At 46.9% G+C, this 22180-nt stretch overlaps 1 protein-coding gene across 1 annotated transcript; it reads right to left on the minus strand.

Moving 5' to 3' along the window:
- Positions 1–228: 228 nt before the first annotated feature.
- LOC130293898 (protein kinase C delta type-like) lies at positions 229–13390 on the minus strand. The gene is made up of 3 exons (XM_056543141.1): positions 12524–13390; positions 2747–3618; positions 229–1584 (listed from the first exon to the last, which is right to left on the minus strand). The coding sequence occupies exons 1-3, from the start codon at positions 13190–13192 to the stop codon at positions 1572–1574; spliced, it is 1554 nt and encodes a 517-aa protein (XP_056399116.1). The 5' UTR covers positions 13193–13390; the 3' UTR covers positions 229–1571.
- Positions 13391–22180: the final 8790 nt, after the last annotated feature.

Genomic DNA, 22180 nt, shown 5'->3' on the forward strand with positions numbered 1-22180 from the left:
CCTGAGTGCCTGACCGCCCCCGGGAGCATGAACTGGTCTGCTAATTCTTTACTGAGGCTGCTGCAGTGGGGGGCTGGACCTCCCTAAGAGCTCGGGCCCCTTACTGGAGTACTGGCTGTACCCCCCCCCCTCCCCTGACGGCGGCCCTGGAGGCTACTAGCAGGGTGAACACAACATTTATTAGATGGACGTCCAATGGAAATAAAGACAAGTACAACCATGTAGGGGGTAAAAGAAAGAGTTTATTTATAGGGATGGGGGGACAGTGATGAACAAATTTGCTTTATACTAATATATATGTGTATGTGTAAGTCTGTGGTCTGTTGTACTGAACCGTGTTGATCCAGAGGAAGGCGAAAACCCCCTGTGAGGAATGAGCCAATTGTCCTTATTACCAGGGGGGAAAATTCCTTCCCGACCCCAAATATGGCGGTCAGAATAAATCCCAGGATCAAAGGCCGATACCTAATCTATGTGTGTGGTAGGGGTGTAGGTTAGTTTTAAATTATTTTTTATTATAATTGTGTACTAGTCTAAAGTATATGTTTAGGGCAAATATATATATTTTTAATATATATCTTTTGTTTGTAAAAGGGAATTTTTATGTTATTAAAATATATATATATATATGTACACACATACACTAAATATTATACCTATTTACGGTTATGTTGATCCAGGAGAAGGCGAAAACCCCCTGTAAGGAATGAGCCAATTGTCCTTATTTTCAGGGGGGGGAAATTCCTTCCCGACCCCAAATATGGCGGTCAGAATAAATCCCAGGATCAAAGGCTGGTACCAAACCTGAGTGATAGGTAGGGGGGTAAATTAATTTAAATTATTATTTTATTTAAATATTCATGTGTGTGCTAGTCTAATGTTTATGGTTGGGACAAATACAATTTTAAGATAATATAAAAAATATATTAATATTTATATATATATATATATATATTATTTTTTTATTATTATTATTTTTTATTATTATGTTTTTTTGAATTTGTTGTGTTACTAATAGGGTAATTCATGATATTAATTTGCTAAACCTATTTACGGCTATGTTGATCCAGGGGAAGGCGAAAACCCCCTGTAAGGAATGAGCCAATTGTCCTCAAATCAGGGGAAAAAATTCCTTCCCGACCCCAAACATGGCGGTCAGAATAAATCCCTGGATCGAGCCGATATATGTCCCCTATCTGTGGTATGTGTCTATGTGTGTGCACCTATCCCTATCGTGTAGTGTGTGTGGTGTTTGTGGGTTGTGGTGAGTGTGGTACTTACCCGGCCTGTGCTTGGGTGAGTTCAGGGATAATAGACATCACTCAGCATCCCAGGACCACAACATGCGACTATTGTTCCTGAACTCACCAGATGGATTCTAAGCACAGGCTGCTCCTGGGGCATAGAGGATCTTCGGGCTGCAGTGATGTTGGATGCCAGCCCGGGATTGAAGGATGCCAAGTCAATGTTGAGGCGGGAGATGATGTTCTAGGGCAGCCAAGGTAACAGCAGCAGAGACATGAGGCATGGGGTCAAGAGACCGGAGGTTCTGGGCAGTAGCCGCGGGGTCCTCAGAGTCCAGATCTTCTCATCCACATATGGAGGAATGAAGAACATGTGAGGAGGATCTTACCGCACAACAATTTAACTCCACCGGGGTTAACAAAACCTCTTTTAATCCATGTGTTCATTATAAAACATAACTTTTATTAAATTTAACTAATATTATGAACCGGTGAAAAAACACGCACTTAAAAACACAACCCTATTTACGACTGTAACTGCATAGTCCACATGTGTTGCACTGGGAACCACAGTTAGGAACCTGAGGAATGGGTAACAGGTAAGTATTTCGCCCGCTAAATTTGTGGTAACCAGTGGAGAGAGAAATATACCACTACTTTTGTGCCACTCTCAAAAGGAGGATGTATATCCAGGGTTGCTAACCCCAAATATATATCCTCCTTTTGAGAGTGGCACAATAGTAGTGGTATATTTCTTTCTCCACTGGTTACTACAAATTTAGGGTGAAATACTTACCTATTACCTATTCCTCAGGTTCCTAAATGTGGTTCCCAGTGCAACACGTGTGGACTATGCAGTTACAAACGCAAATAGGGTTGTGTTTTTAAGTGTGTGTGTTTTCTCAACGGTTCATATTATTAGTTAAATTTAATAAAAGTTATGTTTTATAGTGAACACATGGATTAAAATAGGTTTTGTTAACCCGGGGGGGTTAAATTGTTGTGTGGTTTTGGCACCTCTACATGTGTTCTTAAAGGGGTATTCCGGGCCAAAACATCTTATCCCCTATCCAAAGGATAGGGGATAAGATGTCTGATTGCGGGGGGGCCCGCCGCTGGGACCCCCCGCGATCTCCCTGCAGCAGCCCGCATTCTATGCGTAGCTGCGTCTGCAGTTTTGGAAACCACTTCCAAGACGGGGACATGACGTCACGCCATGCCCCCTCCATTCATGTCTATGGTAGGGGGCCTTGTGGTCCTTGCGTCCCCTCGCATAGAAATGAATGGAGGGGGTGTGGTGTCACGTCCCGGTCTCGGAAGCTACGCATAGAATGCAGGCGCAGCTACGTATAGAATGCGGGCTGCTGCAGGGAGATCGTGGGGGGTCCCAGCGGCAAGCACCCCCATGATCAGACATCTTATCCCCTATCCTTTCGATAGGGGATAAGATGTTTTTGCCTGGAATACCCCTTTAAGGCCTGTTTATAGTAGGAGGATCTTACTGGGCCCAGCTTGGTGACGTATAATTGAATCCGATCACATGATGGGGAGTCTCTGTGTCCTCTGGCCACTGCAGATGGTGATTTTGCAGAACTGTCTTATACGGCTTCCATGGTGGCTCTGCTCTCTTCTCCTCCAGCTCCTCCCAGCCAATGGTGGAAAAGAATGGATGCGTCCGGATGTTTCTTCGCACCCCCAGGCGCTTGTCCGGATTCTTGCGTAGCAGTTGAGTGATGAGATGTTCAATAGCAGCATCCAGCCCGGGTGGAAATTTCGGCTCCTTTCTGGTGATGGCTCTGAAAACCTTCTGCTTGCTGTGGCCGATGTAAAATGGGAAGCGTCCTGTTGCCATCCTGCACAACACAATCCCGAGGCTCCACCAGTCAACTGCTGTACAATACTCCTTCCCGAGAAGCACCTCCGGGGCCATGTAGTAGAATGTTCCTGTCACTCCATCGATCCTACTGGAGGCGGTGACTCCATCTTGTGCCAGGCCCAGGTCAATGATGCGGATGTGGCCTTCTGCATCCAACATGATGTTCTCCGGCTTGAGGTCTCTGTGGACGATGTTCTGTCCATGGAGGAACTGGAGCCCACATACCATCTCTGCTGCGTAGAACCTTATGTTGTCGATGTCCAGATAGCCGCACACCCTGATCAAATCCTCCAGACTGCCGCCAGACAGATATTCTGTGATGAAGTAGGCACGCTCCAAAGACTGATGTGCGGCGTAGATGTGGCATAGAAACGGACAGTCTCGGGCCGCCAGGAGTATCCGCAGCTCTCTTTTGATGGTATCCTTGTTGTCCTCTTTTTTGTTGATGATTTTTATGGCCATGTAGGTGTCTTGACCAGGGACTGATGCCAGGACCACCTAAAGGAAAACAAACAGAGGAGGCTCATTAGAAGACATCATAAAGTTGATATTGATCAGTGTCTCTCAAGCGCGGTCCTCAAGACCCCCCAACAGGTCAAGTTTTCAGGATTTCCTTAGTCTTTCACAGGTGATATAATTATGGTCAGTGAATCAGACATCACCACAGTCATATCACCTGTGAAAGACTAAAGAAATCAGGAATACATGACCTGTTGGGGGGGTCTTGAGGACCGTGCTTGAGAAAAACTGATATAGACGGAAGGGGGGGGGGGGCTAAGTGTTGGATCTGCTGTATAGCACCCAGAGACCATCAGCTTAGGACAACTAAGCTACCGTCTTTATATATCTGCTATTGGATGCTCTATGGAGATTAAATAAAGTGATATTCCACATATTGCTCGCCAATAAGATACCTGGAAGGTTTGGTTGAGGAACCCTGACGGAATCCACTTCGCAAGATGGCGCCGGTCAGTGTGATGATATCAAGGGGCATTCAGTGCGTAATGGTGATGCCGATGTGATGAAATCAAAAGCAATTCAGCTAATAGTGGAGATGTAGTATCTAACCTGCCATTCTGGCGTACAGAAGCAGTAGATACGAAAGTTACAAAGATATTACACGCACGTTCAGACAGCACTTGGAATCATTTATGCGTTTGCGCAATAATTGGCTGGGGCACAATAAGTACAAAAGTGGTATGTATTGGTGCACATGTTCAGGCTTCCTTACATAGGGAAAATAAATAAAAATAAGGATATGTAATATATGAAGGCAATAGGTTGGCGTTTGCCAACTAAACGTACATCCCTATTGATATGAACATTTACCAATTTAATTGGCAGAAAAAGACCCGTGCGCATGCGTAAAGGGGGAAGCGACCAAATGAATATCAGGAATATTCCCTCTGCACCTGTCTATAATGCAGATATATAACAGTAGATTTTATATTTATTACATAAGATAAACAATCTATGAATTGAGGCTTGTAAAATGGAACAGAGGCGACAGCCTACCTTCTCGGGAGGTAGTGGAACAGGGGTTCCTGGAGTCGGCGGCAGCACCAGTCAATCAGTGGGGACTGTTGGTGTGAAAATCAGCTACTCGACGGTGTGGCAGTTTTTCATCAAGCATCCGGAGGAGGTTAACATGGCCATATGCAAGATGTGTCGGCAGAAGGTGAAGCAAGGCCAGGGTCCCAATGTTGGCACCACGGCCCTGCGTACACATATGCTGTGCCACCATAAAGCGGCCATGGAGAACGGTGGCTCCGATGTGGTAGTCCAGCCTGCTGCATCATCGAGTGGCACGCCGCTCCTTGTTTCAGCCAGCCAAGGCTCCACCACCTCAGCCAAAGGGAGCTGTGTGTCATACCTACCTTATGTCACTCCAGATGCTCCTGCTCTTCCTACTTCAAGTCAGTCATTCTGCCAGCAATCCATTGGCGAAGCCATGTCCAAGAGACAACATTATGCTCCCACTCCAATCCAATGGCACAGAAGCTGAATATGCTCCTGTTCAAGTTGCTGGTGCTGCAGTCCCTCCCTTTTCAAGAGGTGGACTCGGCACCTTTCAAAAAACTGATGGCTTGTGCTGAGCCGAGGTGAAGAGTCCCAAGCAGTCATTTCTTTGCGAAGAAGGTAGTACCAGCCTTGCACAATTTTGTGGAAGAGAAGATGGGCCACAACAGCAACTTGGACAGGTCACACCACTTCCATCACCACACTCTCAGGCTTTTGATGTGACAGTGATTCTAATAGTGACACCTCTAATCTGCATGTCATACTGAATAACAGTATTATTTCACTAACCCAGCATACACCCTATGCGTGTTACAGTAAGGCAAAGTGTTCTACACCCCTATTGAGGCTCTCTGTAGGCCAGAAATAGCCATTTTTTATACAGATTCGCTGCAAGTAAATTCGGCAAATCAACCAAATCAAATTTTTCAAAAATTCACTCAATATATGAATATTCCTGTGCAGAATAGTCCACTTTGTGGTACTGCAGTTTTCTTCAAGGGACAAAGATTACCAGATTAGTGTTACAGTCCCTGTGAAATAGGGAAAGTAGAAAAAACAAAAGAAGGGGATCCCATCAATATAAACAATGGTCCAAAAAATGTATGAAATTATTACCATGGAATTCTTGGGTCCAACATGATAAATAGTCTCAAAAATGGGCAGAAATCCCTACAGAAATGATGGATCCAGAAAGAAAAATAGTATCCTCATTGAGAAAGAGGATGAGAATGGGTCATCCAGAGGCACCAATGGGGGATGTATCCCTACAAATACAGTGGGTCAAGTTCTCCAAGTAAAGATACTTGTGCCAGGATCAGGACATATGGATCCATATGAACACAGAATTCCAACATCTGTTCACAGATGGTCCAAAAGGAGGAGAGCCGGACATGGTCAGTCACAGGACAACATCCCGGAGGTATAACAAGTAATTTGTTCTGAATCAGAAGAATTCACTTACATTTTTGGGGAACAAATCTTACTAGTAGTTAAAGGGACATTTTGTTCAGACCGCTCAGAGCCGGAGCCCGTGATCGTGACGTCACTGCCATGTCCCCTTGTGATGTCACGTTATGCCCCCCTCAATTCATGTCTATGGGAGGGGGCGTGTCAGTCGACAATCCCCCCCCCCCATAGACATGAATGGAGGGGGCATAGCGTGACGTCAAGACCACTGCTGCGAGAAGATTGCAGGGGGCCTCAGCAGCGGGACTCCCGCGATCAGATATCTTATCCCCTATCCTTTGGATAGGGGATAAGACGTCTAGTAGCGGAGTATCCCTTTAATGCACAAATAGAGGGAATTCCAGGGGGTTCACTTACTTTATCTCCCAACTCTATTAATAATTTGAAAAATGAATAGACATGTCTTTGAGTTGGTTGGGATCAGTGTGGTTCTCATCTCCTGATCCAAGTAGGTTTCTGTAAGATTGTAATGAAGCTATAGAGGTCCATGTATGGATACCTAAAAGAGTAAAAGAGCAGCATTGAAGGGAACAAAATTCAATGAGGATACTTCATCTGGATACACCTTGATGTATCACATGTGGGCCATGTAAGTAAGTGGTGTGGACCTCGGTCATATCAAGTAAGTGGTGTGGGGATGGGCCATATAAAGTAAGTGGTGTGGGGATCGGTCATATAAAGTAAGTGGTGTGGGGCAGGGCCGGAATAACATAGGGACTGATGGAGCTGCAGCTCCAGGCCCCTACAGTAAAATAGGCCCAGCTGGCCGCCAAAAAGGCCACTGAGGAGCGGTCCCCCTGCCACTACACTATGCTACATGCTGCAGCAACAGGCCGGGACCTCAGGCGCGGCCTGGGCCCACCGCTGCCAGCACTATCACCTGCAAAGGCGCGGGCTCTTTAAAAATAATTTCTGGGTTGCATGAAAAGGACAGGGGCTTATGGGAGTAGACGAGCACCGCGTAGGCACGCACGTCTGCACCAAGCCTCTGACGCGTCACAGCCTCTGACCCCTGCAATGCGTGACATGAGCAGCAGCCTTCCCCGCATCCTCACACTGCAGCATCGCGAATCTCTAGGAAGGTATGGAGATCGAGGTTCGGATGCTGGGGTGATGTAATATTGATGAGCAGGAGAATGAGGACCGGGACCCAGGGGGAGGGGGGTTTGCAATGATGATGAGGTGGAGGGGTGTGCTGGGGGGGACGGTTGCAATGATGAGGAGACTGAGGATGGGGTGTTGGGGTGGATGCAATGATAATGAGGAGGAGGAGGGGAAGATGGGGGGCGTGCAATGATGAGGAGACTGAAGATGGGGTGGGGGGAATGTGATGAGGAGGAGGAGGGGATGCTGGGGGGTGCAATGATGATGAGGAGGAGGAGGGTGGAATGATAAGGAGACTGAGGATGGGGTGTTGGGGGGTTGCAATGATGAGGAGACTGAGGATGGGGTGTTGGGGGGGTTGCAATGATGAGGAGACTGAGGATGGGGTGTTGGGGGGTGGCAATGATGAGGAGACTGAGGATGGGGTGTTTGGGGGGATGCAATGATAATGAGGAGGAGGAGGGGAAGCTGGGGGGAGTGCAATGATGAGGAAACTGAGGATGGGGTTTGGGGAATGCGATGAGGAGGAGGAGGGGATGCTGGGGGGGTGCAATGATGATGATGAGGAGGAGGGTGGAATGATGAGGAGACTGAGGATGGGGTGTGGGGGGGCAATGATGAGGAGGAGGAGGGTGGAATGATGAGAAGACTGAGGATGGGGTGTGGGGGGTGCAATGATGATGATGAGGAGGAGGAGGGTAGAATGATGAGGAGACTGAGGATGGGGTGTGGGGGGGGTGAAATGATGATGATGATGAGGAGGAGGGTGGAATGATGAGGAGACTGAGGATTGGGTGTGGGGGGTGTGCAATAATGATGATGAGGAGTCTGAGGATGAGGGTGCGGGGTGGAGGGGGGTTGCAATGATGAGACTGAGGATGGGGGGGAATAATATGGAGTGCGGGGGTGAAGAGCCAAGGATGGGTGGGATGTATGGGGTGATGAGAATAGCGAGGATGTGGCGGAGGGGGCATTGGGGTGATTAGCTAACCAAGCATGGGGTGGGGGGGGGGTTGATGAAGGGTTTGCGGAGTATGGCAGTATTATATTCGGGGGGTAAAGTGTGGGGCAGTATTATTTTCAGAGGGTACAGTGTGCGGCAGTATTATATTCAGGAGGTACAGTGTGTGGCAGTATTATATTCAGAGGGTACAGTGTGTGGCAGTATTATATTCACAGGGTACAGTGTGCGGCAGTATTATATTCAGGAGGTACAGTGTGTGGCAGTATTATATTCAGGGGGTACAGTGTGTTGCAATAATATATTTAGAGGGTACAGTGGTAAGCAGTATTATATTCAGGGGTACAGTGTGTTGCAATAATATATTTAGAGGGTACAGTGGTAGGCAGTATTATATTCAGGGGGTACAGTGTGTGGCAGTATTATATTCAGGGGGTACAGCGTGTTCCAATAATATATTTAGAGGGTACAGTGGTAAGCAGTATTATATTCAGGGGGTACAGTGTGTGGCAATAATATCTTTAGAGGGTACAGTGCGTGGCAGTATTATATTCAGGTTGCACGGTATTTGGCAGAATTATAATGTGTTATAATGAATATTGGGGAGATTTATCAAAACCTGTGTAGAGGAAAAGTCGTGCAGTTGCCCATAGCAACCAATCAAATAACTTCTTTCATTTTTCACAGGCCTCTTTAAAAATGAAAGAAGCAAGCTGATTGGTTGCCATGGGCAACTGCACCACTCTTCCTCTGCACAGGTTTTGATAAATCTCCCCCATTGTCTTTATACAGAGATCTGCTGACAATGTGAGGAGCCAATGATGTCCGGGCGTCAGACTCTGCAGAGAAGATGGAGCTGGAGGAATTCCTGGCATCTGGACCAGATAAAGAAGGAAAGGAAAGACAACAGAGAAGACATCACTCAGGTCACTGATATCATTATGTATTCTTCTGACTGTCCCATCAGCTGAAGTCACTTGTAAGTTCCGCAGTGATGATGGGTGACACTGTACACCATTATGTGGCTCTCCAGCTGTATCAAAACAGCAACTTCCTTAATTCCTGAGTCTCTTCAGACATGATGGGAGTTACAGCTTAGCAACAGCTGGAGAGCCACTTGAACCGAGGGGATTGGTTGGGGTCCCAGCAGTCTGACGTCCACCATAAAAATGGGCTGCTTATTTTAAAATGCCCGGGCCTATTTTTGGTCCCAGTCCTATTTTTGGACCATATAAAGTAAGTGGTGTGGGGATAGGTCATATAAAGTAAGGGGTGTGGGGAGGGGCCATATAAAGTATGTGGTGTGGGGATGGGCCATGTAAAGTAAGTGGTGTGGGGATGGGCCATGTAAAGTAAGTGGTGTGGGGATGGGCCATATAAAGTAAGTGGTGTGGGGAGGAGCCATATAAAGTAAGTGGTGTGGGGAGGGGCCATATAAAGTAAGTGGTGTGGGGAGGGGCCATACAAAGTAAATGGTGTTGGGATCCTACAGGTTTTCCTCAGTCCACCGCCAGGAATATCCAGGCCAGTTAGCTCAATTTCATTGGACTACAAAAGGGTTCAACCAGGGGCAGGGAAAACAAAGGCAAAATATATGTAATAAGTACCATCTGACCTCCAAGTAATGCAGAAAAGAAAGAAAATGTGCAAAAAAAAGCAAATACAACAGAGCATACAGTGATACACGGCAAAAATAGACAATAATGAATAGAGAACCGTAATCCCATAGGGCAGGGGTCGGCAACCCGGTGTGAGGTGAAAAAGGGAGGGGCAAGTTTTCCGAAGCTACAGTGGGGAGGATCGAGGGCAGAGCCATAGGTTTGATTTTTTCACCGCACGTCTGCAGATAATGAAGCCACGCCCCCTCACGGAGGATGGAGAGCGCGAGAGCGCAGCTCTGCATAATACAAGGAGACAGTGGGAGAGTGGGGACGGACACAGCTCCTCCCTCCCCCTTCTCTGTACACACAGGACCTCATTTTTCACGGGGAGGTTTCATGTTTTCACGGGGGAAAAGCTCCTCCCCCAGCTCTGTACAGACAGGACCTAATTTTTCACGGGGAGGTTTCATGTTTGCACAGGGGAAACACAGAGCGGGTGAGGGGAGAGGAGACATACTGCACTGCAGGGGCTGGGGAAGATTTCTATGTGTGAGGAGACATATTACACAGGCTGGGGATGTAAAGACTGCAGGGGAATAAATATCATACTGGGAATGATGGGGGGACGGGGACTGCTGAATAACACATGCTGGGAGTTGTAGTCCCTCTTATGTGTGTGTATGCCAGTGTTTCCCAACCAGGGAATGCTGGTGGTAGTAGTAGTTTTGCAACATCTGGAGGCACCCTGGTTGGGAAACACTGGTGTATGAACTGCAACTCCCTGGAGATTACTGATATAATAGAGGTGTTGGTGAACTACAACTCCCAGGAGACTACTAAGATACAATAGAGGTGTTGGTGAACTACAACTCCCAGGAGACTACTGAGATACAATAGAGGTGTTGGTGAACTACAACTCCCAGGAGACTACTGAGATACAATAGAGGTGTTGGTGAACTACAACTCCCAGGAGACTACTAAGATACAATAGAGGTGTTGGTGAACTACAACTCCCAGGAGACTACTAAGATACAATAGAGGTGTTGGTGAACTAAAACCCCCAGGAGACTACTAAGATACAATAGAGGTGTTGGTGAACTACAACACCCAGGAGACTACTGAGATACAATAGAGGTGTTGGTGAACTACAACTCCCAGGACACTACTGAGATACAATAGAGGTGTTGGTGAACTACAACTCCCAGGAGGCTACAGAGATACAATAGAGGTGTTGGTGAACTACAACTCCCAGGAGGCTACAGAGATACAATAGAGGTGATGGTGAACTACAACTCCCAGGAGACTACTAAGATACAATAGAGGTGTTGGTGAACTACAACTCCCAGGACACTACTGAGATACAATAGAGGTGTTGGTGAACTACAACTCCCAGAAGAATACTGATACAATATAGGTGTTGGTGAACTACAACTCCCAGGAGACTACTCAGATACAATAGAGGTGTTGATGAACTACAACTCCCAGGAGGCTACTGAGATACAATAGAGGTGTTGGGGAACTACAACTCCCAGGAGACTACTGAGATACAATAGATGTGTTGGTGAACTAAAACTCCCAGGAGACTACTAAGATACAATAGAGGTGTTGGTGAACTACAACTCCCAGGAGGCTACTGAGATACAATAGAGGTGTTGGTGAACTACAACTCCCAGGAGACTACTAAGATACAATAGAGGTGTTGGTGAACTTCAACTCCGAGGAGACTACTGAGATACAATAGAGGTGTTGGTGAACTACAACTCCCAGGAGACTACTCAGATACAATAGAGGTGTTGGTGAACTATAACTCCTAGGAGAATACTAAGATACAATAGAGGTGTTGGTGAACTACAACTCCCAGTAGACTACAGAGGCAGCATGCTGGTGTTATACCACAGACTGAAGACTCCTGAATAACACATGCTGGGAGTTGTAGTCCCTTTTGTGTGTGTATGCCAGTGTATCCCAACCAGGGCATCAGAGGGGAGGGGGGTTTTGCGGCTCCCAGTTTTTTTTTCCCTTCGGAAACGGGTCCAAGTGGCTCTTTTTGTCTTAAAGGTTGCAGACCCCTGCCATAGGGGAACTCTTTTGTTGCACTTGCACTTTATTATTGTGTTTATATGAGTCCTATAGACATTACATGTGAAGAGATTTTATTATTCATTACAAGCGATATAATATTAGCACATATGCACTTTTATAAATCAACTTTATATTATTGCTTATTCCCGTGCCCATTATAAAGACCTGTGTAGAGGAAGAGCAGTGCAGTTCCCATAGCAACCAGATGGCTTCTTTCATTTTTCAGAGGCCTTTTGAAAGTGGTTGCTATGGGCAACTACACTGCTCTTCCTCTGCACAGGTCTTAATAAATCTCCCCATGTATGTACCGTTTACACCCTGCTCCAGAAGTAAAGACCCCATTGTATCTTCTCCTCTTCTCCCTGCATCTGGTTTTCTACCATCTTGGGCACCCCGACTTCCATCTACCATCTACAAGAACACAGTACATGGACGCGCCCCAAGGGATCCGTTCACACCTAGTACCAAGTGTAGGCCCTTCAGGGAGTCTTATATGGGTCTGCATAAAAACTCAAGCCATCAGGAAAATATACATTGTGGGACTACAAGTACCAGCAAAACCACCTAACAACAACACTGCACCACCCCCCTCCCCCAATCTCCCCCTACAACACATATCCAGCCTGAAATGGATAATAACAGAAAACAAGATAGAGCTAGAACTTACTTTGCCAAAGTTGCCCCTACCCAGGAGCTGGTGGAGATGGTAGCTGCTGACCGTTAGTCTGGGGTAGGTGCCCAATGTTCCTTGGCTGCTCCCAGGTGTTGGCTCCTCATCCTCTGATCCTCCATCGCCGTCTCCTCTCCTCCTCTTGACTCCATCCTCGCCTTCCTCTTCCCTCTTCCTCTTGCCTTCACTCTTCCTCTTCTCCTCGCCATCTTCTCCATGTCCAGTGGACGCCATCCCAGGTGTTGGCTCCTCATCCTCTGATCCTCCATCGCTGTCTCCTCTCCTCCTCTTGACTCCATCCTCGCCTTCCTCTTCCCTCTTCCTCTTGCCTCCGCTCTTCCTTTTCTCCTCCTTGCCATCTTCTCCATGTCCAGTGGACGCCATCCCAGGTGTTGGCTCCTCATCCTCCGATCCTCCATTGTCGTCTCCTCTCCTTCTCTTGACTCCATCCTCGCCTTCCTCTTCCCTCTTCCTCTTCTCCTCCTCGCCATCTTCTCCATGTCCAGTGGACACCATCCGAGGTGTTGGCTCCTCATCCTCTGATCCTCCATCGTCATCTCCTCTCCTCCTCTTGACTCCATCTTCACCTTCCTCTTCCCCCTTCCTCTTGTCTTCTCTCTTCCTCTTCACCTCCTCGCCATCTTCTCCATGTCCAGTAGACGCCATCTCCGCAGTTCTCCTTCAGCCTGTAGACCTCGGTCCAGTCACGTCGGTCGCCAGCAGAAAGTAAACAGCAGTTGGCCGTGTGCAGGTGATGTCATCGGCCATGGACCTCAGGTGGCACATGCCAGACAGTGGCCCTATAAACTTGCTCTACCTTATACAATGTGATGTGAGCATCATAAAAGACATCTAGAGTTGGCCTTAGCTTGGTTGGTACCCTCTGCAGTTTAAGGGACCTTATGATGGACCACAGTGGTCTCCAAACTATGGACCTCTAGATGTTGCAAAATTACAACTCCCAGCAAGGCTTGTTGGGAGTTGTAGTTTTGCAATATCAGGAGGTCCACAGTTAGGAAACAAATGGTGAACTATATGGGTTCAGGCATCAATTATGTTCCTTGGGATACAAGCTCAAGGTGTCAAGGACATTGGGCACCTCCATTGGTAAAGGCTGGAGATGCCCCTAGTGTCCTGGTATAGGTCACATACCCCTGGTTATGGTCTAAAGTGAACAAAGACAATAATAATTCATGGGGGGGGGGGGGGTAGGTGGTGGAACTAGAAGTGGTATATATTGGCACAGTGGTCATATAGTCGGTATACTGTATATAAATCTCTGTATAGTAATCTATATATATATATATATATAAAACTCAACATGTGTGTGTGTATGTATGTTCCACAAAAACTTCCAAACGGCTAAAGATATTAACATGACTCTTGGCACACATGTTACTTATATGTCAACAACAAACATAGGATAGGTAATTTAACCCTTACTTACCTACATTTGCCAGGGGCGGGGTTTATGTTTAAAGTCCTATACAAGTCTATGGGAAATATATGTTACTGCATAACTTCCAAACGGCTGGAGATATTTTGATAATACTTGGTCACATGTTACTTATATGTCCACTTAAAATATAGGATAGTTAATTTAACCCTTAACTACCCCCATTTGTGAGGGTCAGGGGTTTTGTTTAAAGTCCCAGTCAAATCAATGGGAAATGTATGTTCTCTCATAACTTCTGTACGGCTGGAGATATTTCAATACCTGGTACACATATTACAGGTCGGAATATGAGGACGGATGGGAGGTCGAGATAGGAGGTCAAGATAGGAGGTCAAGATAGGAGGACGGGATAGGAGGACGAGTTAGGAGTTCGGGATATGAGGACCGGATTTGAGGTGGAGATAGGAGGGCGGGATAGGAGGACGGGATAAGAGGTCGAGATAGGAGGTCGGGATAGGAGGTCTAGATAGGAGGACGGGATAGGAGGTTGAGATAGGAGGTCGGGATAGGAGGTCGGGATAAGAGGTGGAGATAGGAGGACGGGATAGGGGGTTGAGATAGGAGGATGGGATAGGAGGTCGGGATAGGAGGACAGGATAGGAGGTCGAGATAGGAGTTCGGGATAGGAGGTCGAGATAGGAGGTCGAGATAGGAGGTCAGGATAGGAGGTCGGGATAGGAGGTCGAGATAGGAGGATGGGATAGGAGGTCGAGATAGGAGGTCAAGATAGGAGGACGGGATAGGAGGACAGGATAGGAGGTCGGGATAGGAGGTCGAGATAGGAGGTTGAGAAAGGAGGTTGGGATAGGAGGACGGGATAGGAGGTCAGGATAGGAGGTTGAGATAGGAGGTCGGGATAGGAGGATGGGATAGGAGGTTGGGATAAGAGTTCGGGATAGGAGGTCGGGATATGAGGACGAGATATGAGGTTGGGATATGATGACGGGATAGGAGGTCAGGATATGAGGACAGGATATGGGGTTGGGATATGACAACAATATATGAGGACAGAATATGAAGTCAAAAGCTTCCTCCTTTGTTTATTTTCCTCCCCAACAAGGATTAGGAAGGAAAAACCGGGCAACGCCGGGTATTCAGCTAGTACTATATATAGTAGATAAAACACTCACAGTTTTCTATGTAAATTTAATTAGCAATGTGTTCCTATTACACTATTCCTGTAAATCTGCTGCACACTCAGCACCAGATATAATGTATAGCAGTGGTACCCAACTGGTGGATCGTGGTCCAGATCCAGACTGCTACTGCCAGACATCAAGACCACTAGCCAGCTCTCCCCTCATTCATTTGTATCGGTGTCTTCAAGACACTCTGTTCCCTGCCCGGCGGCCCAGCGCTTCTTTTGTTATACAGGCGGCATGATGATTTAACTGCACAGTTCATAGAGGCATAGTGGCACAGTACATAGGGCATAGGGGCACAGGTCATAGGGGGCATTGTGGTACAGGTCATAGAGGCATAGTTGCATATTTCATGGGGCCATGGTGGCACAGTTCATGGGGAATAGTGGCACAATATATGGGGATATAGTGGCACAGTACATGCGGGCATAGGGGCACAGTTCATAGGGGCATAGTGGCACAGTACATGGGGACATAGTGGTACAGTTCATAGGGGCACAATGGCACATCTTATGGGGGCATAGTGGCACAGTTTTAGGGGGGGGTCATAGTGGCACCAATTATGGGGGAATAGTGGCACAGTACATGGGGCATAGTGACACAGTACATGGGGGCATAGTGGCACAATACATGGGGGCATAGTGGCACAGTTCATGGGGGCATAGTGGTGCAGTTCATGGGGCATAGTGGTGCAGTTCATAGGGGCATAGTGGCACAGTACATGGGGGCATAGTGGCACAGTACATGGGGGCATAGTGGCACAGTTCATGGAGGCATAGTGGTGCAGTTCATAGGGGCATAGTGGCACAGTACATGGGGGCATAGTGGCACAGTACATGGGGCATAGTGGCACAATACATGGAGGCATAGTGGCACAGTTTATGGGGACAAAGTGGCACAGTGCATGAGACATAATGGTACAGTTTATGGGAGAACAATGGCATATCTGGTGGGGACATAGTGGCACAGTACATGGGGCAAAAACTACACCCCTCACGGACGTAACAAGGTGGCAGTGAGCTTTTACACCCCACTGGCGTTTCATTTTCACGGACCACTGTTTCAAAAATCTGTCAGACACCAGTGGGGTGTAAATACTCACTGCACCCCTTATTAAATTATGTGAGGGTTGTAGTTTCCGAAATGGGGGTCACATGTGGGGGGGTGGCACTGTTCTAGCACCATGGGGCTTTGTAAACGCATGTAGCCTTCAATTCCAGCCAAATTCTCTCTCCTAAAGTTCAATTGCTCTCCTTCCCTTCTGAACTCTGTAATGCAAAAGCAGAGCACTTTACATCCACACATTGGGTATGGTTTTACAAATTTTGGGGGGCTTTTTTACTATTACCTCTTGTGAAAATGAAAGCTTTGGGGTAACACCAGCATTTTAGTGACATTTTTTTTTTAATTTTCATGTCCAACTTTAATGAATATTTTTCAAACACCTGTGGGGTGTTAAGGCTCACTATACCCCTTGTCATGATCCATGAGGGGTGTAGTTTTTAAAGTGGAGTCACATGTGGGTGTTTCTTTTCTTTTTTTTTTCTTTTTTTTTCTTTTTTTTAACGTTTATGTCAGAAACACTGTAACCAGCAGCCACCCCTGTGCAAATCACTAGTTTAGGCCTCAAATGTACATGGTGCGCTCTAACTCCTGAGCCCTGTAGTGCGCCCGCAGAGCACTTTACATCCACATATGGGGTATTTCCAAACTCGGGAGACAATTGCATTACAAATTTTGGGTGTCTTTTTTCCCTTTTATCTCTTATTAAAATGAAAAGTATAGGGCAACACCAGCATGTCAGTGTAGAAAATTAAATCGTGTGGCAGTGAACGGAATACCCACGGGAGTTCAGGTACGACCCTGGTCCTTAAGTACCAGGGAACAAGGGCATACTTTTACGCCCTTAGTCCCCAACTGGTTAAAGGGGTACTCTAATGGAAAACATTTTTTTTTTTAATCAACTGGTGCCAGAAAGTTAAACTGGTTTGTAAATTACTTCTATTTGAAAATCTTAATTCTTCCAGTACTTATCAACTGCTGTAGTCTCCACAGGAAGTTTTTTCTTTTTGAAAATCCCCAATTGTTGCTGAAAGTAATACCCACTCAGTCACTTACTGGCTGCAGGGGCCCACCTCAGTCACTAGTGGGGTGAGCGTGCATTTACTTGTGTTGAAACTTGATCAGAAAGTGAAGATCAGCGGACACTCAGAGATTGTTGAAACTGCAGTGGATCAGTGAGATGAGTACTGCTTTTTTTTTTTTTTTTGTTACCCAGTCTGCAACCCCTATCATGATCCAAACTTGATTGCACCATATACAGAGAAGCAATGACAGAGACTAGGTAGAATACAGAACAAAGCCCAGGGTAGGGACCTAATTACATAGGGCTATAATTGGCCAAACAGGCCTATATTGATCTGTGTGAGGCTATGTTCGCATGGTGAAATTTCCTTTCGGAATTCTGCTGAAGAATTCCACTGTAAATTCAGCAGAAATTTACTGCCCATTTACTTCTGCTGTCCCATTGTGCAGAATTCCATGGCAGAATCCCATTGAACTCAATGGGGCTTTGAATTTCAGCATAGTAACATAGTAACATAGTTCATAAGGTTGAAAAAATACCTGAGTCCATCAAGTTCAATCTATAATCCTAATGAGTCCCTACTGAGTTGATCCAGAGGAAGGAAAAAAAAAACCTCGTACTAGAGGTAAAAATTCCTTCCCGACTCCAGATATGGCATCAGAATAAATATCTGGATCAACGTTCTGTCCCTATAAATCTAGTATCCATAACCTGTAATGTTATCACTTTCCAAAAATGCATCTAGACCCCTTTTGAACTCTTTTACTGAGTTGACTATGACCACCTCCTCCAGGAGAGAATTCCACAGTCTTGCTGCTCTTACAGTAAAGAACCCCCGTCTGTGCTGGTGTAGAAACCTTCTTTCCTCTAAACGTAGCAGATGCCCCCTTGTTATAGATACAGTCCTGGGTACAAATAGATCATGGGAGAGATCTCTGTACGGTCCCCTGATATATTTATACATAGTTATTAGGTCGCCCCTAAGCCTTCTTTTTTCTAAACTAAATACAGTGACCCCCCCAACCTACGATGGCCCCGAGATACGATAATTTCAACATGCGATGGCCTCTCAGAGGCCATCGCATGTTGAAGGCAGCATCAACATACGATGCTTTTGTATGTCGGGGACATCGCATAAACGGCTATCCGGCAGCGCTGACTGCTTCATCTGCTGCCGGATAGCCGTTTACGGTGCCCCGTGTGCTCCGGTGATGGTCTCCTACCTATCCTCGGGGCTCCGGAGCGTCATCTTCACTATCCCCTCCATCGCCGGCGCTCTCCATCGTCGTCATCACTTCGCGCTCACGCTGTCCCGTTATCCAATACGAGTGGCGTGCGTGCGTAGTGACGTGATGACGGCGATGGAGAGCGGAGAGCGAGGAACCCTGGGAAGCAGAGACGTCCAGAGCCTCGGGGACACCACGTAACGCGGCGACAGCGATGGAGGGCGACATCCAGGGCAGCGGTGACGAGTCCAGAGCGGCGGGGACAGGTGAGTACAGCTTGCTATACTTTACATTGCACGGATCCCTCAACATACAATGGTTTCAACAAACGATGGTTCATTTGGAATGGATTACCATCGTATGTTGAGGGACCACTGTAACCTCAATTCTAATAATCTTTAATAAGCAGAATTGACAACACAGATTTCCGACAAAATTCCACCATAATTCTGACAGAAACAAAATTAGTGCAAAATTGCGGATATCCCACCGTGCGAACAAAGCCTAATAGGGTGAGCAATCAGCCAGAAAATGTTCACTCGATTGTTCATTAGCTGACCATTTCTTTTTGACAGTTTGATAAACTGGACCGGTTCTAAGTGGTTACTGGTTTTCACCAGAGCCCGCCGCAAGGTGGGATGGTCTTGCTGCGGCGATAACCACCAGGTCGTATCCTCCAGTAGCAACTCAACCTCTCTGGCAGCTGATATGGTTTGGTACACAGGGAGCAGGCAGGAGCGTAGTCAGACGTAGCAGAGGTCAGGGCAGGCGGCAAGGGTTCACAGGCGAGTAGGTGGTAGCAACGGGTTCGGCAACAGGCAAGGCAATACACACAATAGGAACGCTTTCTCAGAGGCACTAGGGCTCAAAGATCCGGCAAGGGCAGGAAGGGGCATGTGCCTTTTATTGGGAAGGCAGGGGAAGTGAGGAACCAGCACACCAATTACCGGTGCGCTGGCCCTTTAAATTTACTGAAGGCGGTGCGCACTCGCCCTAGAGAGCGGAGCCGCGCGTGCCGGGAGGCAGATAAGTGGAACTAGGACGCGGCGCGTGAACGGGAGCCAGCCGTCAAGGCAGCCGCGTCCCCGACACAAGAGAACCCGAGGGGCAGAAGGCCGAGGGGGCGGACGCTCCGGTCCGGGGACGGGGACCGGAGCGCACGCTGTAACAGTAATGTTCAAAAACAAATAAAAATAAAGTAAACCAAGCTGCTTATTTTTTATTAAAATATTTTTATCTATAATAAATACATACCGTATTTAATGGGTTATACCAATCACCGGCCTATAACACGCACCCTCATTTTACCAAGGATATTTGGGTAAAAAAAGTTTTTTACCCAAATATCCTTGGTAAAATGAGGGTGCGTGTGTGTGCATGTGTATACCCTGATACACTGTTTCTGACCCCGCAGAAGCCCCCAGGAAAGGCAGGGGGAGAGAGGCCGTCACGGCCCGCTTCTCTCCCCCTGCCTCTCCTGGGGTCTAGAGAGAATGGGCAGCGGCACCGATAGCCAGAGGGAGAGAAGGGCCGGCAGCAGGGCTCTAGACCCCAGGACAGGCAGGGGCAGAGAAGCCGGCAGCGACGGCAGGTCTCTGCACCTGCAAAGCCGCTGCAGTTCATTGATTTAAACCGCCCGCTTAAAATCATTGAAGTGCAGCGGCTTATCGGCGTATAACACGTAGATAGACTTTAGGCTAAAAATTTTAGCCTAAAAAGTGTGTGTTATACGCCGATAAATAAGGTATATAAATGTATGCAGTATGTATATATATATATCTATATATATTTATATACAGTATATGAGCATAGGCGTGCGCACGGGGTGTGCCTAGTGTGCCTGGGCACACCCTAATCGAGCCTCAAACTTGAGGCTCTATCACCTCTGTGCCCCATCCTCCAGAAGGCCCCCTACGGGCTGCTCAGTGGCGGATCCAGGGGGGGAGATCCGACACTGAGCAGCCTGCAGGGGGCCTCGTCACATTCGAAACATCCCTGTGTCCCAAAAGATCTTTACGGGACACAAGGATGCATCGGTTACCTTTCTGCAGCCCTGCGTTAACTTTTAAAACGCAGGAGCCACGGGAGGTAGCGCACGCTGGGACGTCAGTGACGTCCCGTGCATCCGCCCATAGGACGCGCGCGCATGGTAAGTTACCTGCAAGTCATCTTCAGTGCTCCAACCACAGCTCCTCCGGTCCCGGGACCTACTGCTATGGCCTATAGGCAGTAGATCGTGACCCCTGACTGGAGGAGTGGCGGTCGGAGCACTGATGTGGGGTAGTACACAGGCATTCGGCCTCCAGCCATACACTGTATATGACTGAAGGCTGTATTTCTGTGGGGGAGCTATACTGCACATAGTTTGGGGGAATTGTACTGCACCTAATGTGGGGAAACTATACTGCCACCCTAATGGGGGGGGGGGAACTACAACCTAATGTGGGGGAACTATACTGCCAGCCTAATGTGGGGGAACTACAACCTAATGTGGGGAACTAAACTGCCTACCTAATTTGGGGGAACTACAACCTAATGTGGGGAAACTACAACTTAATATGGGGGAACTATGCTGCCTATCTAATGTGGGGGAAGTACAACCTTATGTGAGGGAACTATACTGCCCACCTAATGTGGGGGAACTACATCCTAATGTGGGGGAACTATACTTCCTACCTAATGTGGGGGAACTATTCTGCCTACCTAATGTGGGGAAACTACAACTTAATGTGGGGGAACTATACTGCCTACCTAATGTGGGGGAAGTACAACCTAATGGGGGGGAACTATACTGCCTACCTAATGGGGGGGAACTATACTGCCAACCTAATGTGGGGGGGCCTATACTGCCAACCTAACGTGGGGGAACTTCAACCTAATGTGGGGGAACTATGCTGACATCCGAATGTGGGGGAACTATGCTGCCAACCTAATGTGGGGGAACTATACAAAAATAAAAATAAATTACTATTCTGATACCTATAACTTTTATTTTTCTTTATATGGGGATGTATGAGGGTAATTTTTTGCGCTGTGATTTGTAGTTTTTATCGGTACGTTTTTGTTTTGATGGGACTTTTCAATTGCTTTTTAGATATTTTTTATGGTATTTGAAGTGACAAAAAATTTGCAAATCTGGTTAGTGCACTATTACGACTTTTGTGGCCCCACTTTTGATTTTGCCCAGGGCCACGCTAAGCCTAAAACCGGCCCTGATGTGAGCGATATCGCTGCACAGTGTTGGACGGACATGCTCCTCCTCCAAACCTCTCCTGTAGCATGCGCAGAACGTTTTGTGACGTCACGCGGAGGCGGGGTCACGGCAACGCAAGGGTGGAACGGCCAGGTGGTTACTGTGCAATACCATCGGCATTGCTCTCAGTATCCCACTCTCCCAGAACGGCTTACGGCAACCAATATCTGCTAGAGGTGATTTTTTTCATTTTTAAATCATCAATTTGTAATAACTTGTGTAATTTATTGGTTATATAATTGTTACTATTATTATTATTATAGTGTACGCTAGCACGACCATCTTTCTATGGATTCTCTAGTTAGTTAGTTACCCTAATGTTTTAGTTTAGTAGCTTTATTGATAACAGCTATTGATTATTTATTTTATATATATTTTTCAGATTTTTTTTTTTTTCCTCAGCCATGGACACTAAGGGGGAGATTTATCATTATTTGTCTATTGTAGACACAGTTCTATCCCTTTACACTGCTTGTCTATTGTACACTTTT

Source organism: Hyla sarda, chromosome 10, assembly GCF_029499605.1.
Source record: "Hyla sarda isolate aHylSar1 chromosome 10, aHylSar1.hap1, whole genome shotgun sequence".
Classification (NCBI taxonomy): Eukaryota; Metazoa; Chordata; class Amphibia; order Anura; family Hylidae; genus Hyla; species Hyla sarda.